The sequence below is a fragment of the Syngnathus acus genome, chromosome 1 (genome assembly GCF_901709675.1).
Source record: "Syngnathus acus chromosome 1, fSynAcu1.2, whole genome shotgun sequence".
Lineage (NCBI taxonomy): Eukaryota > Metazoa > Chordata > Actinopteri > Syngnathiformes > Syngnathidae > Syngnathus > Syngnathus acus.
The window spans coordinates 4,045,279-4,071,949 of NC_051087.1; the positions used below are offsets into that span (position 1 = coordinate 4,045,279).

The 26,671-nt window shown below is 41.0% G+C and overlaps 2 protein-coding genes across 2 annotated transcripts in view; one reads left to right on the forward strand and one right to left on the reverse strand.

Annotated features, from left to right (window-relative positions):
- The window catches only part of LOC119121608, a 408,423-nt gene that overhangs the window by 270,900 nt on the left and 110,852 nt on the right, over positions 1 to 26,671 (reverse strand). The window lies entirely within an intron of this gene.
- On the forward strand, positions 7,809 to 25,444 carry fbxo41 (F-box protein 41). Its single transcript, XM_037262585.1, has 14 exons — positions 7,809 to 7,902; positions 13,953 to 14,689; positions 15,056 to 15,285; positions 17,879 to 18,083; positions 19,111 to 19,184; positions 20,397 to 20,785; positions 22,219 to 22,457; positions 22,568 to 22,683; positions 22,796 to 22,948; positions 23,039 to 23,134; positions 23,218 to 23,336; positions 23,427 to 23,585; positions 23,705 to 23,820; positions 24,219 to 25,444. The coding sequence occupies exons 2-14, from the start codon at positions 14,141 to 14,143 to the stop codon at positions 24,279 to 24,281; spliced, it is 2,508 nt and encodes an 835-aa protein (XP_037118480.1). The 5' UTR covers positions 7,809 to 7,902; positions 13,953 to 14,140; the 3' UTR covers positions 24,282 to 25,444.

The window sequence follows — 26,671 nt, forward strand, 5'->3', positions numbered from 1 at the left end:
CTTGCACACATCCAGCTCACAGAGTGCGCCAGGCCAGCCATTTGCACACGCTCAACCAGCTTCATGCAAATGACGCATCTAAATTAAGCATCGAAATCAAGTACAGCCGCGCCATGAAATGTATGCAAAATGAGGCCACTTGAATATTAGCGCCTCACATGAATTCTCATTCGAAAAAGACATGGAATGATAACAGTTGCGTCTGTAGCAATTTAATGGACATGCATAGAGTAGCAAAAAAAAAAATGGCGACTTGTTTCATGTATGTCTATTCTGTGGCTCTTTTGGCGAAACATTTTTCAATGCTTTGGTGGTAAAAGGAGCCTTTTACAAAAACAGAAAGGCTACATAAATGCGCCACTATAATTAAAGTGTATGCGTTAAAAAATGTACAGTATATCGGGTGAATAGCTTTAACCCTGACATTATGCTGAATGGCCCTTTGTTCCACGCCCAGAGTGTCAAGAAAAATACATCTTGACATTTCGTCGGGTCTTCACTTCACTTAATCGAGGCGAAATCATGCTGAAAAAAAAAATAAAACCCAAACTGGACCCTAATATTTTTACATAAAAATAATACATGCAAGGCAGGTTTTCATAGAGCGCATTTTAAGCTAACGCAACGTTATTAAAAGTGCATTTAAAAGTCTTTAAAAAGAAAAGTTAGACATTTGTAATTCTGTGAAATAATGGCCTGTCGCTAACACAGTGGGGAACACGTAGAGAGTGACGCCACCCGGCCCCCTCCTCACAGAATATATGGGAGCCATGCTGGGGTCAGGTGAGGATGTTTAGGGGGGGGGGGCTCAGCTCGTCGATCAGACGAGGCCCGCTTCAGATCTCAAACCTGTAGAGTGTTGGAAGCCTAAAGAGACCCGTGTCGAACCCCCCACCAGCCTCTCTTAAAATGGGCCTTTCATATGCGTGAGTCACATCAGCAGCACACATTGAAAAATCAAAACACACTTTTGCTAGGCTGCCTAATTCCCTTGTCTTGGCAGCACTGCATGAAATAACATTTAGATGTTTGTGTGAGTGTGTGCACGGTGTGTGTGTTGCTTTTGTCACTTTAGGCGAAGTTAAATTCAAAAGTGTTATTAGGGCCTAGCACCAGGCAATACAAAAGCCCTCTTGTAATCATTGTTTTATTGCTATTATGCGATGATGATAATTATAATTGCCTTTTGGAGAATATCACCATGCCTGAAAACTCAAAAGTTTCGGCAAGCCTGTGTATGTTTCATTCTTGGTTTTATCGGAAAACCGGAATAGTATTATGTTGAAGTCCAAAATTCCAGAAAGGTTTTGGCGCAGACGCATTAGCACAGCCACATTTAAATGGTTAAGTGATTTTCAAAATAGTTCACAATTAATTTGTTAATTGATTAGTTGCTGATTCATCGATTCAGCGTTGCACCGCTAGCTAAAATGCTATTAGGGCCTGAGCGCTAGTCGATATGTACTTTTTAAAGCAGGTCCTAAACGACCCAGCTCAGAACGTACTCAGTATCGCCCTCTGGAAAATGTATTATTCACACATCAGGCCTTTTGAAAAATGTTTATTTTTATAATTACATAATTTTAAAAAGTTATTATAGGCGAATGTTTACCAACAATATGTCTGTAGCGCTACCTACGGAGGTTTAATAATCGTTGTTCATGAATTGTCGTTATTTGGAAGAATTATTGAGAAGGAAAGTGAAATCGAATGTGTCCATTAAAGCGCGGCACGATGCCGGATGCACGCTGAGACAAATAGGAAGGAGCAGGTGGTCTACGAAATGTGTTAAGCGCCGTGTGTATTTCAGCTTGGGAGAGTCAGCAGTAGACTTGCTTATTCAGGGGGTGCGAAGAAAAAAAAAAACAATTTAGTGACGATTTAGAGCGGGTTGGGAAAAAAAAAAAAATGCGCTCGGGCTTCCTGTCAGTCAACACGTCCGCTTCCTGTTAACATGATGTGTTTACAGCATCAGCGCTGGCCTCCCGCCGTCTGCGTATTTGCGTATTTGTTCTCCCTGTCGGCCCTCGGGACGGATGGCGACGGCGTTCGGACATGAGGCAAGGCCTTCCTTTGTCACCTAAACAAAATGGCGTCTGAGCGGCAGGATGCTGCGTGTAACCATTAACTACTCGAGCAGTGCCACTGGTGGCTCACTGGCGGAAAGCCTCCCTTGCGTGATTTCAGGCTGGGGAAATATTAACCCCATCCCAGCTGGGGCTCTTCCTCTTATCGTCCCACGGATAAATGAAGAGCTGCCGATCCTTCCAGCGCTGGGCGCTCCTTCTTCCTCCTACTCATCCATCCGCTCTCTGTTTGTGTCTCTCTTGGCACCGCTGACGCTGGCGACTTGTAAAAAAAGGAGGAGAGAGATTGATATGATGAGCGGAAGACACGCTGCTTCCTGCCCCTTGACGAGGAAAGAAAAAGAATTTATGGACTCGTCGCTTTGCCGCACGTGGTGATAGTTGAGATTATCATGACAAACACAAGCGTGACAAGCAGTCTTTTAATCGTATAACTTGGGTCAGTGTTTATATTGGAAAATTCAAAGTGGCATACACTTTTAAGGGCCGAGAGTTACCACACGAGAGAATCAAGTTTGATCATGGCGGCCCTCTCAAAACCTCCAAATTACATCGTCGCCTATTTTTGTGTTCATGAAGAAATCAAAAAAATAGATGGAGATGTGTATACAGGATTTTTTTGTTGCTGCCCTTCATCAAATGGTCTGAGTAGCCTCCCGTGGTGTCCAGGTCCAAATGCACTGGAGGGCTTTCATGTGTCCTGGATGGTCCACTCCTCTCATTTGGGCTCACAGTGGCCTCTTGAACCGCATCATTAATTCCAACAAGAGCTAGCAAGCGAGCGCATAGAAATGATTCATACAAAAGTGCAATAATATTTACTAATATATATGTACAATATTTTTAAATGTGTATCATTTGTTGTAATTGTAAAATATGTTATTTAGCAAAAAAAAAAAACATTTTGCTGTTTCCTTGACAACTTGGACTCAGGTGCCCTTCTACTGCAACGAAAGGAGAGGTAGAAGTGGCAGGACTGGCCACTGTAAACTTTCAATCCTTACTCTGCTTTGTTTTGGCAGCTGAGCTCAAGTTTCCAAGGAAACAACAAAACATGCTAAAAAAAAAGTTAAATCAGTGCAATGCATAGGCCTCTAATAACGACGCAACAATATAAATATCAACTTGTGCTTATGTGTTGGCCCCAAAACAAGTGAATATCATTGAGAACATTATTTCTAATTCAAAAAGTGAAACTCTTATTACAGTGCTCCCTTGAGAGAAAGAAAACATGCCCCTAAGTTTTTTGCTATTGTCGGTCTACAGTTGCGCCACCATTTGTGTATCATTAGCTTACAGCTAACGGAAATCCAAAATTACCATCACAAGAAATTTGATTACTTTTAATTGGAAAAAATTGAAATTGGACAGTATTTTTTTCATGTGGTTAAATAATCCGCAACAAAAAATTTCCACAATATTCTACTGAACTGACATACACTGCAAAATCCAAATACCACACTGTGACAATGTTTTTATTATTCAGCATCAACTTGTCTGGATCTGCTCCACAGTATATGGCTTTCTCAGCTTCATGCCTATTTATAGATCATTAAAAAATTCAACAGTGCAACCAGGCTAGTTTAACATGAGCTAATAGCCAGGGCGGGTTGGAAGGTCAAGGCAATGTGCGAAGGCTGCGAGCGCCATTAAGCATGGAAATGAATCCAACAACTCCACGGACTGTGTGTATTGTCATACCTACAGTGAACAGTGGGGGAAAAAAAAAAAAAAAAAATCACAAGGGCTGTACTTGATAAGACATACTTGTGTTACTATGGCAACATCCGTGGCTCAAGCTAAGAATGCAGAGAGGAATGTTGTCATGTTTGTATTTTTTATTTATTTATTTATTTGAAACGTGGGTTTCGCTAACAGGCGTGCATGTTATTATTATACAACACTGGCACATTAATGGCTCCATTCAGCGGTAAGCTCAACAATAGTTTTCAATGCTTATGATGAGGTCTCCATCCATCCAGCCAGCCAGCATCTGCTTTTTTTTACAATGCAACTTGTACACAGGATAAAAAAAAATATATATAAATGGTTCCTTGTATTATTATTATTAAAATACGAGGTTTAAAATAACATTATTTGCCCTGAGACACGCTGGTATCTAACAAAACACATTTTTGCTTTTGTTATTGCATTTTGATTTCACAAGTACATTAAAAAAAAAAAAAGAGACACGGCCAACACAACATCTACTTCCAACTGTGCTGCTCGAGTGAAAATAAAAGCTGGCGCGCTCAGTCAGCAGCACTTGGACCAAACTGAGAGAAAAAAAAAATTGCACACATGCAATTCTCTCCGCTGGGTTAAATCATAATAATACAATTAATCACTTGTAGCACTGTCACGTGTCATCATGATACAAATGCTTTTGATTTTGAAATGTTTGTAATATCAGCACACATGTTCACTTGAGATTATAGTGATGCACAATCAAAGATGCTTTTCATGATTTGAAGCCCAAAACGCGTCAGATGTTATTTCATAATGAGAAGGCATTTAGTCTCCTTTTCTGTTATTGCCTATTGGACTTAATTATGATAAAATTATGTTCAGTGTGGTGCAAACTCTAGTAAACATGATTGAAATAATTTACATTTCAAGTACGAGGATTCTGGCTGATTGTGACGACGAAAAGAAACATTTCTCTCACTGACTTTTTCCCTGATGCTCACATTATGCTAGTGCCCCCTGCTGTTAATGGCTATCACTGCTTTACATCGTGACTAATGCTGATGTGATAATACAGTTCCTAAGTAAGTACATTAAGATAAAAACATGCCTGCGTGGGTTTTAGCAGGTAGTCTGGCAAAACAAAACAATAGTTGAAGCCACTGAACAACCTCAGAAAACATGCCACTCTAAAATAAAAAAAAGTTGGAACAAAAACATTTTTGAATTAATTTGATCAAACAATGAGCAAACTAATAACCTACAAAAAAAACTATTTGATATTTTTCTATTTTTATTGTATTTCGACTAAAAATGGGAGGTTATTTGTAGAAAATTGTGTATTTTTATAATACCATTTTAATAACATCTGTTTTTTTTCTTTTAATAAATATTTTGGCCTACAAGACGATTTGTTTTTTTAATGTTGGTTATGTTACCCGGAGAGCCATTTTTGAGGTGACGGGGTTAATTTTGTGTCAAAGGTTTGAGAACCAATTGCTTCTACAATTGTGATTCCATTTCTGATGACCCAAAAAATCTGGGTACATCATTTCTGCCTTTATTCTGTACAAAATGCATTCCATGCATTGTATACTGCAGAAGAATATCGTCTGCATGGTAGTGAGAGGTTTGCACAAGTGCAGCAGCAAAGCAAAGCACAGCATGTCTCAGTCTCCACCAATCTAAAGACAATGAAGGTTCACCACGCTGTAATTAGACAACAATGACTTTGCCAGTCACCGCTCATAAATATGAATGAGGAGGGAGGGGTGGAGGGAAGGTGTTGGGTCTAAATTTGCTACTTTTTTTTTTTTTATTATTTGACGTGGTCTCGCGTCATATTCATCCTATCAAAACCTCCTGAGGGAAAGAGTTTTTAAAGCTTTTGTGTGTCACTCTTGTGCTGTCACGAGTGTATGAGTGCAGCTTGGGGAGGGCGGCGACGGAGGGCACGTTGATGGAGAAATTTTTTATTTCTTTTTAAGTTTTTAATTTTACGATGGATATTGCTTTTTTTCTTAAGCTCCTTTTGTGTCAGCTGTTACTAAGAAATGGAAATGTATTAAAGAATACGATTTGGGTTGAAGTAAATGATTCATTAGCGTCCATCAAAAGTCCTTTCAATGTCACCCAAGTTGATTTTTTTTTTTCTTTTTAGTACAAATTGAAGGGTAACAAAAAAAAAAATGTAGGCCTGCTTTGCACTGACTGCCTAATATAATTAACCTCTCATCAGGTCAACTGAACAGGACAATAACTATCTCAGCTCAGACTCACATCAGGGATTTCCCTGCTGAGCCCATTTGAACACTGTTGCTAACCAAAACCCCAGCACCTATAGTTTCCTGATTAGGCTGTTTTTTTTTTTTTTTAATTCATTCTTTGACCACAAATAGACAGTTTGAAACACATCGATTGATAACATACAGCAGATGTAACTAATGGCGAAACTTATTCATGTTTTCCATCCCCGTCACCGTTTTAAAGAACTTTTTTTTTTTTTTTTAACCTTAAAAATCAGGAAGGGGTTATGGCAACTGGCAAAGGAGCAAGGGAATGTTGACATTTTGGCAAGAATAATTCGACACTCGCTGTGGGGTGATGAATTAGGGCCCGTTTGACACCTTAATGCGCTTTATAAAGGCTGCTTGCAATCACTTGCTCTGGAAAAAGGTGGAAACGAATTGATTAAAAGCTCAAGAGAATTGAGGGGGGGGGGGAATGTTGGATACTGTAAGTGCGTTTGAATATTAACACAAGTGGCCCAACAGCATGCTGCTCTCTATCATCCTTCGTTTGTAGTCGTCTGTTCGTCCAGCCATCTGTCCATGCGGCTGGCTTGCTGTCTGTCTGTCTATCTGACCGTCCATCTATCTACTGTATGTATTCATCTGGCACTATATATTTAGACATCATCCCTCTTTTTCTGCTTCTCCTCTTTTTCTTCCTATCTCTGTGTCCATCCATCTACCCGTCCGTCAATCCACATATCCTCCTATTCATCTCTCTCTAGTTCAGTCTCGTTTGCCTGAGTGTGAATGGCTGACATGTTCAAGGTGATTTAACGCGTGCTGTCGCCATACTTTGTCACATTTTACAAACGGTACTGTCGCCCTCTCCTGGCCACTTTTATATACTAAGTAGAGAATGCCCAGTCCTGGACTTCTCGTTTGAATTTATTGCTTACTGAGTGAGTGCGAACATAAGCGAATTTGCGTAGGAAAAAGGCTAGTGGACTGTTGGCTGCAAAAGAAGTCTCCGTTCGTACATTTGCATTAATTATTCATTCTCCTTAAATGGTATGTTTAGCTTTCAGCAGCCTTGTTAATTGGAATATTAGTTAATATATTGGTCATCGACACTAGATAGTTCAACATGCACTTATCAGCCACAACTTGGACGGGCTACATGAGATGAAGTGCATTGTTAAAAATGATGATGAATTATATAATAGTGACAATAAAAATACAGTGTTTTATATGCAGTATAATTAAAACATACAGAAACATTGAATTAGAACAAACAGTTCAAAAAACAGCCACAAATAAATGTGTTTTCATACTTCCAGTAGTATTTTAGATTGGATTTCATATTTTTTTTTCATTTATTCCAATGGGCTTAATCTGCAAAAAAAAAATAAAATAATAAATTGCGTTATCAGCTGCAATATATTTTTATGGGACACCTTGCATATCAAACGATTGAATTGATCATTTTATCACTGTATGTTTTTATAAATAATAATATTATAGAGTGCTTATTTTGTCAAAATTCGACACAATACAAAACGCTTCAGGGGGGAGGGAGGCAGGAAGGGATCAATGACTTTTACATCCAGGGAATTATTAACATCATTTATTGCCAAATGATTTTGCTGATAATGAGATTTGTGGTCAGCAAACCCCAATTTTGCACTTTCAGAAAAGGGGAGGGGGTATGTATATATTTTTTTCTTTTGTTTATTTTTCCTCTCCTCTTCAGGCTTACTCTTCATCTCCCTCTCCCTTTTTCTCTCTCTCTCTGCTGCAGCAGCCTTGTGACGTCAAGGAGGGCTGGAGCGCTTCCTCCTTGCTCCGTATAGCGGCAAAGGGAGGGAAAATGAGCACGAGAAGATTCACACAGCTAGGTGAGTCTTTTCATTCTTTAAGAACAAATCCGATCATATCCTTAATGTATATGCACGTGCGCGCGCGCGCGCGGCCGATCCATCGCGTCATGGGCGCTTCCCGTGTGGCTAATTGACGTCCCCCCCATATTAGCGGTGGGAAGCTAAAAGGAGGAGGAGATGAGGGGGGGTGTTGCGCTCTTTTCTGCAGCTGCACCCCATGTCCGCGCACCTTTGCAAGCAAACAGGGCCCTCGATCGTTTACGCTCCAAAAATGTCATGTGCTGATTGTTGGGGCTGGTCCACGCCCACATGATGTTATGCAGCCAGTTCCTTCCTACCTGCATGGCTGCCATGTGTGATGGTGATCAATGGGGCAGCTTGTGCTCGGCCTGCTTGGAAGGTTGCTACACGAGATGCAACGGCCACAAGCCGGACTTTGTGCACGCCACAAATTTAAAGCACAGAATATTTTTCATATGTCAAAGGGGTGGGAAAGTGGAAAGTTTCTGGTAAATTTCCATAAATCAAGATCAGATTTTTTTAACATTGTAAATGGGAAGTTCCCATGAGAATTACTGAGAATTAATTGGAAAAATCTCATTAGTGCTTTTGGATAATTTTATAGACACTATTCACAATGCATTATATGCTAACAAAAAACATTTAAGATCCTTTTTACAGCCAACCTTCATTCTTCTAAATGTATACTTGACTCATAAATTCTAATTGAAGGCTTTAATTTGTGGAAAATATGGTAATTTCTCAGCCCTATTGACTTAACACCCTCCAGAAAAATGTCTCTCCTTACTCTGAGGCAAGAAGAGTGCAAGAATAGTTTAGCAAACTCGGTGTGACTACAAGGCGTGACAAATCAGACCGGCGCACTCATGTGCATGTTGTAGAAAAGGGAGAAACAACAAAAAGATGCTGAGATAGGATGGAACATCCTCCAGCGTGGTTGACTTGAGTGCATGTGTGTGGTATGGGAAAATCCATTAAGTTGCGTGTGTGACATTAAGATGAAGTCCATCATTTTAATAACTTGACAGTGAACAACCGCAACACATACTACACAGCGTAAACACAATATTTACCCGGAGTGATGTTTCATGTGGGTTGCTTTAATAGGCAAAATATGTCATACTGATTCTTCCCCCTGTCATAATAATCCAAGTTTCATTGTAATTTACTTTGGCGCTTTGTGTATTTATCGTGCGTGTCCATGGGCACGTTGTTGGAGCTGCATGTGCAAAGATGTTCGTTCAAGCGTTCATTACAAATCAAAGATGTGGCTCATGATTCTGGCCTTTGAGGGTGTCAACTTCTGTCACAGTCTAAAATTCTCTATGCCTAGAAAAATACGAATGAAAATGTCACTTATGCAACGTATTCAATCGCTTTCTCTTTTGCAAAAGCAGGAAAGGAAATAATGACCCACAATTGGAATGTCTCCTGATATTGTTCCAAAGTGTTCCGTAGCCATATGTGGGTCAGTCTACCCAAATGGTGCAGTCATCAGAAAAATATTTTCCTCAAAATTATTTATGTGCAGTGGGGACTGTCTGGGGATTGTGCATGAATAGTGAAAGTCTGTGCATAATTGATATCTTGAAAAATGTTATTGTTTTGGTTACGGTCAATAATTGCTAATAGAAGTCCAGTACTAGAAATGATTTCACATCCCAGGTTGAAATACTCGATGTAAAAATCAAACATGAATCTTAACAATGTGCAGCATTTGCATAGTGTACATTTTGCATATCACGTCCTCTCAAGCTTGGGATGAACATGAGAAGACCTCAGACATTCATCCACTTATCTCACCAGACATTGTCTGCCTCATTTGCTTCACAAATCCTTCTTGGAGCCTTTGTCGCCATTTTTTTTGTGTGTCTTTAAAAAAGGACACAGCTTTTCTTATTAAAAAAGCATAAACACAAAATATATTATAGTACTGGATATTGTAAACTGCTGGTCTGGAGCAGGACTTATGTGCACTAGTGGCGCTAAGATATTTTTCCTAGGGTGGCCATGGGGATCTAAAAATATCGCAGGTGGTCTACAGACCTTTTTTTTTTTGACAAAAGCCATAAATCTATTCACAAAATCCTGACAAAAATTCAATATGTGCCACTTACGGGAGAATATGAAAAAAAAATCCCAGAAAAAAAATACTCAAAAGTCTATTAAATGGTATAGCACCTGTAGGATCCATACATATTTGGGGTCGGGGGGGGGTAGTGCCCCCGCAGCCCCCCCACTAGCTCCGCCAGTGCGTATGTGGTCCGTGGTATAATTATTTCTTTGCATCCTTGTCTCAATCAATAGTAGACAGTGGCAGGCAGGGTGTGTGTGTCTGTGTGTGTCTGTGTAGTGATTGTTATGAGTGTAGTCATCAGCTTCCATTGGAAGAAGTCATTGAGTCTCACTATCCTATCATTCCCCTCATCTCGCTGCCAATACCTATTCGGTAGCACCACAGTGAGTGCTGCTTTTAGCATTCTTCTGGTGTTGCACAAAAGTGACACATTACAAAGTCCCGGAGGTCTGGGTAGCACGTTTTCAAACTATTGCTCAACGTCAAAACAAATGAAGAGGAAGAAAGCGTCCCCGTGCTGTGAGTGGACTAAGAATGCTAAATTTAAAAAGAAAGCTGACAGCCAAGCAAGGGGCTTCTCTGAACCAAAAATTCAAACAGATGGAGATAGTAGACCTGAGGACAAAATGTTAGTTGTGTGGAAGAAGTGACGTTAAAAATTTTTTTTTACTCGTACAGGTTGTACGGCAGATAAGAGTCAGCACCATTTTATGAACTATCTTGGGTATTTTCATTTTTTGTTATGTACTTATAAATATATAGGTATGCATTGTACGATTAGACTAAATATAATATTTGATTTAATTCCAAAATATCTCGTGTGTACACTATTATTCTAATAATAACCATATTATTTTACATATATATTATAAATAAATGCTTTTTGTAAATAACAATACTAATAATATAATATTAATGGTGAGAATAATAAAACATAGGCGCAAGTCATTATCATTTAAGTAGGCAATTATGCATTTATAGTTTAAGCTTGTACAATTTTACGAGTGGTACTTCTATTGGTGGCATATTATGGTATACTAACTCTTTCATTGCTTATACTGTACGCAATCACAAAGTTACCTTAACGTGCTAGTATTTTTAAGTTTAAAGCTGTCTCTTGGTCAATTTGTTTTGCTGGGCCTGTGTTGCATGCAAATATTTGACTTGAGCTGAGTTTTTTTTTCTTTTCTTCTAACCACTATATGTGTTGCATGCAAATATTTGACTTGAGCTGAGTTTTTTTTTTTTTTTTCTAACCACGATATCTCCTTCTCACTGAGGATGCAGTTTGGCTGAGCGATCGGACAAGCTTTATAGTATATGAATAGAAATAGATTTGGCTCCCTCAATGAACCAGCATGTTTACAAGTTAGTTCTGCTCTTTTTGTCATCCTTCATTTGTGGACTTTTACAATATTTTTTCTGTGTCAGAAAGCGGAATGGCAATAATACCGAAGTGCTTCTTCTGTGCCCTTAGCTGTCAGTTGCCGAGCCTCAGGTAGTGAACTTGTCCTGTCACAGGAGTCCCCTCGCCTTCAGCGGTGCTAAAACACTTCGACATGCTCACGTAGGAGCTCGCGGGCCTCGTTGAGCTCCTAGCTAACCCTCCTGAGGTTATATTGTATGTCTTTAGACTCGAGTAAGACATGTCAAAGGCTTGCACTGCCAAAATGCTCGAGTTCTTAAGTGAATGTGCGCCGCTTGTATTTATTTACTCGCAAGCCTGGACTGTTAATATAGCGCGGTGGAAAAGGTGCTTTTTCTTAAGTGTGGGTTGATTCTCGTGTCACACCTCTGAGAACACAAGTCTTGGCACTTTTTATTATGCGCCTGGTAACACACTGCTTGTTTGACCACAGTGTCGCAATATCGCTGGCTAAAGAAAAAAAATAAAGCTGGGCATAGGCCAGGCGTGATTTGTTCCTTTTCTCACACATGCAAGCAAAACAAATGTGCACTAAAAATCCCAGACACACAGGAGCAAACATTTTGCGGACTTAAGTGAGGTAGACGGTGATTTATAACATCTTTATCGTTTTTTTATTGCGTTTTAAAATCCTCTACTGTTTGTTCTGTTGGGACCCAACACTGACGCTAATGGTAAAAGAAAAATAAAGTACGACTTTCTTATTTAGACAATAATCTAGAGATCTAACGATCTAATGATATCTTTACCGAAAATGGTATGTACTTACTCATCGTAGTACCAAGACTGACCTATGAGGGGCAGCGTCTTGCTACAGAGAAGATGAAAGCGTAGTAGAAAAAGAGGCTTTAGCTTAGGAAGTCAATCAAACTCTTCTTTTTGGAGTGTTTTTTTTTTTTTTTTTTTACCTTTTTACCATCTTTCAGAGCCTTTTGATAATCTGGCTTTCACGGCTTGTTTTATCAAATTCATTCGTATTCCGCTTAACGCTCACCTGCACTTCTAATTAGATCCAATTCATTCTGTGTAGCAATTAGTTCTTTATAAAGATAATCATGTTCAGTTTTGAGGTATTAATTTAACAAGGTTTTTATTACTACGCTTGTAATTAGGAGCTGTGTGCTACTGTGTTGTGCTGAGAATGTTTACCAGCCTTTTTATAAAGCAGCTTTTTAGTAGACAATAAGTCGTGCAAGGCTACTCGTCCCCATTAGTGAGGTGCAGTATATTTGACGCCCTGTCATGGTAGAATGGCTATATGGCAGAATAACAGTACAGGGGGACACAAAAGGTGCCGTGACGCCGGTTGATTTCCAAGTTGTTTGAAATTAAACTTTAAAAAATATATACATTTGTAAAAAGCCAACAGTGATTATGCGGGGGGATTGTTTTATTATAATCCTTTTAAAGGCAGTTCCTCTCATCACAAGCATTTATCTTTTCGTGACATCTAGTTAGAAGGTTGATGACTGACGTGTTGTTTTTCCCCGTTGAGTGAATGCAGGTGTTTTCCTTTTTTATTTTTTTGGGTTCGACACGCGTCGCGATCCTGCTGCGAGAGCTGAATCTTCCCCTGCAGGAGGCGTCTCTCAGGCGTTCCAAGCTCGGAACGCTTCCGTGCCTTTACTGTTTATTTGGGCTTGACGAAGGTGACATTTCCTGGCACACGCTGGCTGGGAGACTCAAGGCCATAGCTGACTGCTGTGCCATCTAAAAAAAAAAAAGTTTGTTGGCTATAGTTATTAGTAGTTTTAGAGTTTCCATTGTTGAGGTTTGGGTACATGGGTCCTGGGGGAGAATACAGTCATTTTCTTGTCATGCAATGGTAATCTAAATACATGGACTGCCATTGTTCCTCAAATGGTGCCCATGGTAATGCTTGCATTATTTTTAAACGTAAGAAAGAGCAGACAGCTGCTACTTTATACATAATCCTTTTGAGTAGCTTGCAATCCAAGACTGCCTTTGACCTATTAATCAACACAGTGCTTGATGAGAGAGTTTTGATTATAGCGAGGCCTTAAGGTCTTTGAAGGTAAAGGAAGGCTTACTGGAGTTCAGGAGCACTCTCAGTAATGGATCCATTTCCTGTTGCTTCCCTCGGTTGTCCTTAGAGCACTTTTGCATGTATGACAGATTGTCACAGCAAGTGTAGGCCAGTGGAACAAGGGTTTCATGTTTCCATAGTTTCCTCAAAATCATATGTATTATTAATGATAACCAAAGATTCAAATTATAAATCTACTGTTTACTTGTTGCTTTCTGTGGACATAAAAACTGGATTAAAGTGGATGACCTAAAAAAAATTCAAGAAAAATCTAGCTGTGCTGGACCATTATTATTATTATTATTATTATTATTATTATTATTATTATTATTACTTCCTGATTTAGTTTTTTGTAAATGTATACCATCTCAAACTACCTAGTATGTCGCCATCTAGTGATCGACACTGGAATTACGGCCAAAATTGAGAGTTGATTATACCAAAATTAACTGATCAGCTATTTTCTCAAACTGCTTTTTTGTTTTCTTCTCATCTAGGCAATGATGATGGCGTGAAAAGACCAAGTGGGAGTTGCCACTATGTGAGCTTCTAAGATCTGTCATCAGCCTGCTTGGTCGACTGCAAGTGTTGTCACCATGAGAGCATCCGATGGGTCGTTGACCCGCCGGCGCCACCGTCCGGTTGCGTGAGCGCCGTCCGATTCTCCCCGCGGACCCCGCGCGGCATGGCCTCTCTGGACCTGCCGTACCGCTGTCCTCGCTGTGGGGAGCACAAGCGCTTCCGAAGCCTCTCATCCCTACGCGCCCACCTGGAGTACAACCACACGTACGAGACCCTCTACGTCCTCTCCAAGTCCAACAGCGTTTGCGACGCCGCCGCCCTGCTCCCCCTCGTGACAGAGGGAGCCCTCCTGCCGCCTCCCAACAATAACGAGTCCTTTGAACCGCTTCGGCCGTCGGCTTTGAAAGAACGCCGCTTCCCCTGTCGAGAGCTTCCGTGCGTAGACGACTTGAGTTTGACGCCGGCGAGCTCCAACACTTCGGCCAGGTACATCCCCAATGTGGAGTTTCCTCTGGGGGAGATTTTGATGAAGACGGCCATGACATCCACAGACCCGGGCCCCTATGGGAACCCCAGTACAGCCGTGGCCGTAGCAGCTAACGTGGCCGCCAGTGCAGTGGAGGCGGCTTATGAAGAAGGCTTGGCAAGGTTGAAGGCACGCGCCTTTGAACGTCTTGAGCTGGATGAGAGGATGGAGAAGCTGTCTGAAGAGGTAAGGCCGTTTTGATGATGGGGACAAACTACGTCCAATTTAGGCTGACAGTATTGCAGTATCAACTTTAAACCAATAGAGGGTGCTAATATGAAGCGTTGGGGCAAAATTATCCGACTTAACTCCGTTAAAAGCCTGAAAATTGAATTGCAAACCTTTAGTGATAGAAATGTCAAATTAATTCAATTAATTAATTAATTAAATTGTTCCCATTCAGTGAATGGAATCGCGAACGATCGGATATATTATGATAGAAACGCTTTTGTAATGTTATGTACGCTACCGACATTAGTTATCGTCCTTTATTAATTCCCAACACTGTTTTTCATAGACAAGAGCGCAACTTAAACATCTATCATCCTGTAGGTGGAGCAGAAAATAGCGGCCCGAGTGGGCCGTCTCCAGGCCGAGCTGGAGAGAAAGAGCTCCGAGCTGGAGCGGGCCAAGCACGAGAGCGAGCGGCTCAGCCAGGAGAAGCAAGAACTCGAGGACAAGGCCTTGGAGCTGTCCAGGCAGGTGGACGTCTCGGTGGAAATGCTGGCCAACCTAAAACAGGACCTGGTGAACAAGGAAGCAGAGCTCAGCCACAAGCAGCAGTAAGTGGACAGGCTTGGTACAGTCAAACAGACTTTGTTTTCATTTAGTAGAACCCACTTCCCTAATTATAAACTACATATACCGCATTTCCAAAAAATAATCCGACTCAAAGAATCTCAATTACAGGTTTTGAACATATCACGTAGGGGTTTGACGCCAAATCATAATTCATCTCTGGTTAATGTGCACAGTGCTGCTTTTTGTATCGCTGTGCCAACCAATTCTTTTTCTATCAGCCTTCATTAGTGGATTGATTTTCTGCAGCTCTAGACTGTGTCCTCTTTCACCGTGGGAAATGAGAATGCGTCAAAAATCCCATTTGCAGGCGAGAGTTTTGGAAGACTGAGGCCTGTTTCTTTATTTTTTGCTGCTGACTGAAAACAACTTGGATTATAGCATTGCTGCTAATCAAATCTGATAATTGCAGGTGGTTTGAGTATCAGCATTATGGTCAAGTCTGTCCCGATACTTTTGTCCATTTGTCTGATTGTCCTTTAAACTGAGCTACTTCGTGAGCTGGCTCATTTTTCAGGTTCTGTAAATAGAAGGCTTGTTTGGACATGAATCGCACAGTGTGGCCATGGAAATCATTTCTGGACATGAGTTTGATAAACATGTTTGAAGTTCTCATACAGCATGAGGATTTTTTTTTTCTTTGTACTCAATAACAGCCAGTGAAGCATTTACGACGTTGCCCAGAAAGAGAACAAACGCTATTTGTTAATTAAACGAGTGTATAGTAAAGTTAGAAATGTTCACATGAGAGCAGAGGTAGATTAAAGATGCGCATATTTTCACATTATCAGCTTCTGTTTGCTAAAAATCTACTGTTATTTATTGTGAAAAAAAATAAGTTTAAAATATTGCATCATTTAAAATCCCAATGAAAATTTACTTATCTAATATCCTAAAAAATAATTCCTTTTCGAAGATAATCCAAGGCTTGTCAAAGCAGGATATCTTTTTTTTTTTCTCTCTCTCGTTCTGCCTCTCTATTTCTCTGTTTCTCCCCGAGGAGAAGCTGGCAGTCAAACAGTGAGATCATTCACACTCTAAAGTACAGAACAGCTAAGCAAAGATGGAAAAAGAGCATCACCGTCGGTGCGTGTCCGACTGAGTCCATGACTAAGCATTCCTTAACGTAGACACGGCCTTTTAAAAGTCACCGCGTGTTATGAAGCTTTTACAGAATCACGGTTAGACCATCAGAGGTGAGAAGGACGAAAATATGAGAGTTGCTAGGCGACAACAGGACACTTAAAAAGTCCTCCGAGCGGTGGCGGCGGGATTCATAAATGTGACAAATCAACTAAAGACTGATGAATTATTTTCTGCCTTGGAGGTAAATGAAAGCAGGGGAGTAATTCGAGCATGAATTCGAACCGTTTATGCAAAACACATTTGAGCCGTTCAGGGAAATTCATTTTTGAGCGTGAGGGTCAATTACGAGTTGCCAAGTTTTTTCGCGTGCATTATTTTATCGTTCATTTGGGTTCTTTCGGTAAATCATCCTTATTCGTTAAATATTGATGAGGCTTCGCGCAAAGCGTCGGCGACACCTGTGAAAGGATCTTCATTAGCATTCAAAGAGAATCCCTCGTTCAAAAGCTCACATGTTTTATTATTCAGGCCCGTTACATGGAGGTGTCTACACTGTAGTGGACGAGCTTGATCTGACAAGAGGACTACAAATGAAGCGCTAGCTATAAATATCGTGGAAGAACTCAATACGGTTTTAAATCTCATGAGAGAAATATTCACTTGTCAATAAGGGACGCTTGGGACCTACAGTTTTGCACCATAACTATCCATACATAACATTCATTTTAATTGGGAATACTATGAACTATTCTAGACGACACTGTGAGTAGCGCTTTGTATGTCTCTGTTAGCATGTTTGTGTGTGAGTCAATTTTACTGCTCCGTCTGTCAACATCAGTCCGTCATTATTTCAAACGGAACCAAAACTGTCGTCAAAGATCATGTTATGCGGCTCTCGGTATAACGGTGTGCCTAATATTCGGGCCGGTCTATTTTTAAAATCTGTTTGCAAGAGCTCTGAATCAGAGTGCCAGCCGCACATAGCAGATGGGGGGGACAGTTGAGATGGATAAAACGGTCTTTGTCTTACAAGCAAGCACACAAGCAGTCGCATTGTGTCAAGAAGTGCAGACAAAGATTCATAAATTCAAATCACCAATTGTTGCCATGTCAAAGTCATGTTGATCTTATTGCTCGTTTACGTAGATGGGTTCGAGCTAATTGAGCAATTATTAAATGCTTGGTGTCTGTGGATCTCCAGGAGTCATTTTAGAATGACATGAGAGAAGTTATCTGAGCTTGATGGCGCATTATTTTTAGCCCAGAGCGCCCTAATTTCAAGAAATGTTCAACTCTTGCATAAGAGCACCTTACAATCAGCATGTGCCATACTCTGAGGTTCAGTTTCTGTTTTTGAAACAGACTTAAGACCAGGTAAAAAGGGGTCTAAGTTGTGGCGCAGGTTGTGTGATGCAACTTTGTTGACATTGAAGATAAATAATGATAGTTTGTCATGTCAAAACTGGGTTAAATATTCTATTTGTCTCTCAGGGAGGTGGCCCAGATCGACCAGTTCCTGCAGGAGACTGCGGCGCGCGAGGCCAACGCCAAAGTTCGCCTGCAGCAGTTCATCGAGGAGCTGCTGGACCGTGCCGACCGTGCTGAGAAGCAGCTGCAAATCATCAGTAGCTGCGGCACCACGCCCAACGGAAGTTTAGGACGCTGCAGTCTCCAGGGCAAGGGCAACGGACGCCAGGTAAGAAAAGCGTTGCACCGGCATCACGCTGGGGTTGCAATTTCATATGTATGGTATGTTATTAGAATAAAATAATGATCTGAAAAAAGGCCAGAATTGACAGGGATACATAAACTAGTCTTGTTTATCTCATCCCACATTGATTAAAACGAAACAGCCGAGCTTATTCAGATCATCATCCAGAATCTCGGGAAGAGAGGGCTTGAGAGGAACAGAGAGAGAGGCCACCTGCTCTATTGCACAGATGGATGCGTTTCCGTGGAAACCAGTTCTTGCTTCTTCTTCAAGGATATGATTTTGGTGTCGGGCGGGGGGCGGTGATTGATTGCCATTGATTATAGCAATTTGATAACCTGAAAACTCAACTCGGTCAAACCTGGTTGAGTTGAGTGACTGGAAGCAAAGTGACTCCATTTACCCTTCTTACTTTTTATAGCGGGCGCAAAGCCAATGGCAGGCTGCATTTTACATTTAGAGCGGGCAAGTTTTTATGTGTCGTTGCAGTTGGCAGACGCTCACATTCGTGTACTGTAAAGTGGATCTGAATCCAAAAGCTCCGGCAGCACACAAACAGCTTCAGGGCAAAGCGAAAGTGAAGGTCAGATTGTGCTCACACTATTAAAAAAAAAAAAAATCTTGTGATGAAGCTTTCTTAACGCTGCACTCGTGCTCCACCTTCAGGTCAATCTAAGAAATCAATGCCACAATTAATGATTTGCTCTGGTTATTTTGCATATTTGTTGGTACTACTGCTGTAATACAAGACATGAGCAGCCTATATTTATGGAATGTCATAAAATTGCAAATGAGGCTTCGGTATGATTTGATGTTTAGATGTATTTAAAGCCTTCTAGCCACTTGGGAAGCAATTAAAGACCCAGCAGGAGAATAAAAGGTGTCTCCCGCCCACACGCAGCCCAGCATGCGTGAACACAGGTCGCGGCAGAATACACTTTGCCACATTATTCATACAACTTCAGACTTTCTTGTTTTTCGGAAAAATCGACATCTTGATGTGTGTCCGCAGAGAAACTCCAGCATCTCTGGAAGTACAAGAGGCATCTACCAAGCATCTGAAAGACGCTCCTCCCCTAGTACGGGGTAAGGTGCAGCTGTTTTTTTTAATTTTCAAAAAGAATTGATTGACGTATTTGTTGTTATTATGATTGGACAAGTACAGTTAGTTCAGGACATGATAAATACGCTCTGCCAGATCAGGCTAAACAAGAAGTTAGCAGGTTTGAAGAAAAACAACCAATCAGAGAAAGAAGGCGGAGCCTGTGAGGTGTCAATTATTTGTCATGTAGTTGCAAGCCCACTCCACATAATTTGCAACTTTAGAATTACAGTTTGGTGCACAGATGATCATTTGATCTCCTAAAATAATGCTTTATTCATTTTGTAAAATTACATTTTTTGTAATATGAAACTTTATTCTTACAATTTTGACTTTATCCTCACAAATTACAGTTGTATTTTGTAACATTGCACCTTTTATGCATGTCAAATTGCAACTGTATTACCTTATTCTCACCAATTTGTGACCATTTTGTAACAATTCTTTTTTTCAATTTTTCAAATGATCTTCTCACTGTATACATATCATATATACATTGGCTAGGATGACTGCTAATGTGACGTCAAAATGAGTGCACATCACTTTCCCCTAGTGAAAGCCAATCTGTCATTTACAAATACACGCTCTATCTCAGGAACACCTGTCTTCTTCTGTGAGCTAAGAGTGTGACTGTACAAACGCATATCTTGGGAAAATACTGTGTTAGTTCACACATTGACATCCAGTCACCGCGCGAGGTCCGACTGAGCCGCCAGTTGGGGTGCAAATGTTTCTTATTGGGACGTCACACACTTCCCGGCCTGGAGTTAGTCATGGAGACACCCGGTTGGGCCCATCAGCCTTCTGTCTTAGTGATGAGCTCCTCGTCTTGGACTAACTGTGCAACTGTTCTGTGACCTCAGCAGATATTTATACAACCAACATAAGCCTTGTCTTGCGTCAATGTGATTGCTATTTTTAGTTTTTGTATACGATCAATCATTAGCCGTGCGAGGTTGACATTTGTGTTTACAAAAGTGATCATCTCAGTTCATAGATGCTATTTTTTACACATCATTAAATAATTAACAGAAGCTCCCATTTGATCTTATTTGCTAACCAAAACAGCAGCACCACAACAGTCAGGTGAATTCAATTGAGGAGACTTGCATCATATCGAAAGCTAGTTCTCAGCGTAGCATTAAAGCTCTGATGACACGTGGATGCAATTCTCACGATTGATCTTGTCATTACAGCGCATCGGGTCGGATCAAGTCGGTCTCGCAGGGTTCCGGCGGGTACGATAGCGACAGTGTGGAGATGCACCCCATGGAGGAGTGCCCCGAGGCTCAGTATTACCACATGCAGTGCCGCCTGAACGAAGTAGCGTACGAGCGCTCCCCTGGATGCGGCGGAGGGGGCAGGAACTGGGGGCTCCGCAAACAGGCCATCCAGAACTGGCAGCGGCGGCCTTACAGGAACAGCACCGAGGGAGAGGAGGGAGACGTGTCCGACGTGGGCTCTCGGACAACCGAGTCCGAAGTGGACATGTGGGAGCAGGAGAGGAGAGCGGTGGCGGAAGTGCAGCAGCAGTCAGGTGCCCCCTATCCTTACCACGGCAGGGCCGGATATCGACCCAACGCAGGTAACAAGGTCACCAAAACTAGCAAAACAGCTCAAATTTGAAGAAACTGTTTTGTTAGTGGTAAACAAATTCTTAAAAAATAAATCTAAGAAACTATACCTCTTAAGTTCATTAAATAACTAAAGTTCACTATAATTATTGCGAAAAATTTATTAATTTTAGTATTGTTCTGCATTCATACAGAAGACGGAAGGAATTCTTAAACACTCATTCCAGAATTGTAGTTTCCTTTATTTTATTACAAAATCTTAATAACGTTTCCCAACACTCTACAAATATAAAAGAAAAATTAAGCTAATACCAACACTCTACAAATATAAAAGAAAAATGAAGCTAATACTAAATGTCATAAATGCTAAACTAAAACAAGGCATTTAAAAAAAAATTTGAAATAAAACCCAACAAACCGCTCTAAAAACTCATTAAAACTATCTGAATTTAAAAACAAACGAGACAGAAATAAAAAACAATTTGAGTGAAAATTCAAAAAATATTTCCTATTCATTGCGTTTTGGGAAATCTTCTCAATTCGACTATTATTTTTTTCTTTTAACATCATCAAATTCATGACTTCCCGGAAAAATAACTTGATATCCTACTTTAAGCCACAGTACCACCTAGTGGTGTATTCATAGCATAACAACTGAGAGGAAGCGTTTTTCGGGTTGTGATGAGTTTCATACTCTTTGCAATGCAATACCATGACTCAAAATGTGCTGCCATATGGAAAGGACCCCCATATGACAAACGTTTATGTCATACTCATGGTGTTCCTCTGACGTAGTTCCTTAGCAGGAGATGGTTTTCTCAGATATTATCTATATTCGCATACGCACGTTTTTTTTTTCTTAGCAAATAAATTATTTTTGGGTTCATTCTGCAGTCGTAAGTGTAGGCGCAGTGTATATGTGAGGAAAGCGAGAGTGGTTCACAGGCCTGATGGTTCGGAGCAGACGGACGGCCTTGGATGAAGATGAAGATGAGTCACCTCCCGAGCCATCTCCCTCCCATCAATGCTTATTTTCGCTCTTTTTCGCAAGCTGCACACACGCAAAGCTGTTAGGATCACTCTGCAAATGAATACCTTCACACCTATATAGATCTACCGTGTCTGTACATCCGTTACAAATGCAGCTCAATCTGGTGCAAGCAACGTATTGGCCAATTGAATCAAATCAAATATGACAATTAGAGGCCTGGACTAAAAATAACGAGGTGTGTCAGAAAAATTCCAAGACTCACCAACTATGTTTAAAACCCAAAGTCTGAATATTTTTGCTACGTTCAGTGCACAAAATAGGCGAGAGTTTGGACAGGTCGGGTTCCACGGTGTACCGATAAAATCGGGAAAACATGTCGATCAAAATAGTTGTCGTTGTATTTGAAAATTGATTCTCTCTCATTTTTTTCCCCGACTTTTCATCTGTCAACAGGTCGAAGTGAAGGCGTCTACAGCAAACCGTGTCGCCACGAGAAGAGCCCGTCCAAATCCAACGAGGTGATCAGTCCCGAGATCCTGAAGATGCGTGCCGGTTTGTTTTGCATCTTCACCTACTTGGATACCAAAACGCTGCTGAGAGCTGCCGAGGTCTGCCGAGACTGGAAGTTTGTGGCCCGCCACCCGGCCGTGTGGACCAGAGTTTTGCTGGAGAACGCGCGCATTTCCTCCAAGGTTGGTTGTCTATTTAATTCTTGAGTTCTAATTCAAAGAAACCGTTTTATTTCAAGTCATTTTGAATTGGTTTGAAGTCACAACCATGACAAATCTTCTCTGTGTGTTAGTTGCTGGGAACGTTGTCTCAGTGGTGCACTCAGACGCACTCGCTCATCCTGCAGAACCTCAAACCGCGACAGCGCGGGAAGAAGGAAACCAAAGAGGAGTACCTCAAAAGCACACGGTGAGCTGCAGAAAAACAAAATTTCAAAAGCTGATTACTTTGGGAGCTCAATACATATTTATCAACCATCAGAAATACATAAAAGTTGCATTTTTCTTGGTATTTCTGTCAGAGGGTGTTTGGAGGAAGGATTGGAGGCGCTGCTGAAGGCTACTGGAAGTAATTTGCTCATCCTGAAGATCTCACATTGTCCTAACCTGCTGACCGACCGCTCCCTCTGGCTGGCCAGCTGCTACTGCCGAGCTCTGCAAGCCGTCACTTACAGGTCCGCCTTCGTAGGGTCGCTCCAAGGGTCAACCATTTTTTGCAACAAGATCTTCAGAGTTTAGAAAATGTCTATTGCTGCATGTTTCAGGAGTGCCACAGACCCAGTTGGACAAGAAGTTATCTGGGCCCTCGGAGCCGGGTGCAGAGACATTATCTCCCTGCAGGTGGCACCATTACACCCTTGGTAATTATGGCACTGAGAAGAAAAACGAATGAGGTTACGACATTACGCCTTAACCTGATTTTTTTTTTTTTTTTCGCTTTCAGTCAACAGCCGGCTCGTTTCAGCAACAGATGCCTGCAGACCATCGGGAGGTGCTGGCCGCATCTCCGTGCGCTCGGTGTCGGGGGGGCTGGATGTGGCATTCAGGGCCTGGCCTCACTGGGTAAGTGACAATTATATATTTTGGGCACCTCCGAGGTAACTCATAAATCCAATATGAGAGAAAATTTATGATGTTCTACTCTTCATACAGCACGGAACTGCATGCGCCTTCAAGTGCTGGAGTTGGACCACGTGAGTGAAATCAACCAGGAGGTGGCAGCAGAGGTCTGCCGGGAGGGTTTGAAGGGCCTGGAGATGCTGGTGCTTACCTCCACGCCTGTCACCCCCAAAGCTCTGCTTCATTTCAACAGTGAGTTGGAAAGCAAATATAAAAGAGGCCATCCATCCATCCATATTTTGCTATGATCCGATATTAAATCAAATAATTATCAGTATTCCCTTCATGAGCATTCCTTGCATTGCGTGCAGGTGTGTGCCGCAACCTGAAGTCCATCGTGGTGCAGATCGGTATTGAAGACTACTTTGAAGACCCCAACAGCCCCGAAGCCAGGAAACTATTTGATGAGATGGTTAACAAGCTCCAGGTAACAATTGACAGAATCGCTTGAATGTTTTTGAATATTCTGGAAGATGCCCGGAGATGTTTCATGGGGGTACATTCTGGTAGCCCTTGACAACGCTTTCAGTTGAACCAACCACGTTTGGCGGAATTTTGTTCACTCTTCAGGGTGGTGTCTCAAATTTAGAACACATTTTTTTCCTCTCCTCATGGACTTTAAATCTTCCATTTATTGACTGTGCTCTGCACCCACCTGCACAACTGTACGCACATCTGATGACTAACAGTTGCATTTATTTTTACTCCCGACTACACACAGTCCAGTGTGCAATGCAACAAAACAACAAATTCGATTTCACCTGATGCTGGGATCCAGAATTTTTTTTTTTTTTTTTAAATAAATACTCCTTGTCTCTCTTACAGGCTTTGAAGAAAAGACCCGGCTTCTCCAAAATCCTCCACGTGAAAGCAGACAGTCTGTGCTAGCATCATTACGTTAAGAGACGTCACCGCCGAACACCATTCAAGTCAAAACGACGCTGCTCTGTGCGTGCGTGCGTGTGTATGAGTGTGTGAACAGACGTAACACTGAGCCGCCTTGATGAACCCGTATTGAGGCTCATTCATGCATAAGGAGACGTTTGTTGCGGGCAAAGTCATCTGCTGCACTGCTGTGATGACTTGATGCGGTCTCATGGCGGTCTCCTGATGACACTAAAAAAACAAAAAAAAAAAAGATTCCTTGCTTTTTGGATCAAGGTGTCGTCTCAGAGTGGAATCTCATTGTGGAAACACTCGGAGCAGGGTCACCGGACCAGCCGCACCAAGGGTCACATTAAACTTTCCACTTGAGGTAAGATATAAGGCCCGAGCCTTGAGACTGAATTGAAACTTGCAGCTTCAACTTCCTGCACAAGAAGCGTGCTTGCCTACTTCTGGTTTGGCACTCATGTATTTCTTCTATCATCTTTTGCTTTCATGATGTTTTTGTTTTTTTCTTGACGGTTTAAAAAAATGTCAGACAAACCGAGAGAACCATCTTCATCTCCAAAGCGGTGCCATTTGTGTCTGCCCTCGTTGCGGTGAGATTTATTTTTATTTTTTTTTAAATCCGACGTGCCATTGAGGTGGGAATATTTCATGTCCATCAATCACACTTCAGAATTTGGTCGGCCTCGACTGCAGGTGCCGATAAGCGGAGTAAGATTCTGCGATCCATGGCGCACATGAATAAACACCCAGTTGCCGCCGCGCCTACCATTTTACCGGCTTGTTTTATATTAACAACACAGGCGGGGTTTTCATACAAATATTGAAGTAGTATAATCTAATATTTCATCTAATTTATTCAATTTGTTTTTTTTAACAGCGCCTGAAGAAAAACAACCAATCAAGTTTGATTAAGGATGTATTAATCCTTTGTCGTGCACTTGCGTAACATCCTGTGATTGGCAAGAAGTATTTAGCCTCTAAGTTAGCTAATGACGACAAGAATTTAAAAAAAAAAATGATGGATGGCCATTTTGTATTTAGCAAAAGAAGAAAACTGGATGTTTGAATGTGTGAATGTTTCTCTCAGCGTTCACACAAAAGCGCCTTTTTAAACAAACTGCATCATCAGTATTAGTTCTGTTCTTTGTGTTTCCTGGGAAAAAAAACAACAACAGGCAATCTTTGTTTGAGAGTGATGATATGAAACCTGATTGTGTCTGCTTTTACCAGTGGAAAAGTACTAACACCAAATTGAGATTTTTTTTGGGAGCCGAGTGAGTACCATGCAGTGGAAAACTGACCAATTTTGAGGAGCAGGAGTAGCTAGCAATACTTAAATCCTTCTATAGAACCAAAAGTCAAATTCTCTTTTGCCGCCAATCCGTCGTATTTCATGGATTTGTGCAACGTGCAATATGAAGTTATAGAAGCTCGTCTTGGGGCAAAAGCTTCTGACAGCAAGTGCATTCGACTTTTGTTTTCTAGCTCACACGCCCGCTTTGTGACAACCAATCATTCAATCACGACCTTCCTTTTTAAGCATTTCAACACTTTCAGGGATTTTATGTTTTGTTTTGGGGTTCTTGAGGATGTTGAGTCTGTAAATCATATTTTCGCTGTTGTAAGGGACCCGAAAAGTTATTTTATATCGGCCGATTAATCGGTTTTTGGAATTTTATTTCGCCAAATATCAGAATGGCTTCAAAGAATTCATGTTGCTTGTGCCCCAGTTTATTTTTTTATTATTTAATCAATGCTAGTCTGGAAAAAATGGTACATGTCTAGGGACACAATACATTTGACATTTTTGACAATCCTGCCTTTGTTGTTGGCTACTTTGTACATAAAATGTATGCCCCGCCCCCCAAAAAAAGAGAAATATCGGAGGGAAGAAAAGAAAAGCATCAACATTTGATCAGGAGCTGGTGGAAGACGCTGAATGTTTACATTGTGCGAGCATTCTCAAGTTGTGTGACATAAGAGAATTATATGATGTAAAACAGTTGTGTTCAAATTGTGTCTTAGATACTTTATATTAAATGTGCACCATTCACATAGAGGTGGAAATTATTTAAAGAAGATAAAGATGATAACGCCGCTATTTATTTCTATATATGTATATATATTTAGGAAAAAAAACATGTATAATGTTGGCATGTTTGTGTTGAAGCATCATTAAGTTGCCTTTTCAATGTTCTGCTACTGTGGCGAGAAATGTGACGTTCAACGGCTTCAATTGCTTGCGGTTTGACAACATTTCTTTTTAGTTGACTGTTGTTGCACTATAGTGAGAGAAAATATAGAGACATAGTATATATACAAATATATTACAGATGTTTATGAAGAGTGTTGTTTTTAAATGTCGGGCTGTTTCTTTGTATTGG

What these genes read in the sequence shown, in the direction of transcription:
- fbxo41 (XM_037262585.1), top strand. Translation starts at nt 14,141, where the DNA reads ATGGCCTCTCTGGACCTGCCGTACCGCTGTCCTCGCTGTGGGGAGCAC. An exon ending in CGGATATCGACCCAACGCAG is followed by an intron (nt 20,786 to 22,218) that starts GTAACAAGGTCA and finishes ATCTGTCAACAG; the next exon opens with GTCGAAGTGAAGGCGTCTAC. An exon ending in AGCTCTGCTTCATTTCAACA is followed by an intron (nt 23,586 to 23,704) that starts GTGAGTTGGAAA and finishes CATTGCGTGCAG; the next exon opens with GTGTGTGCCGCAACCTGAAG.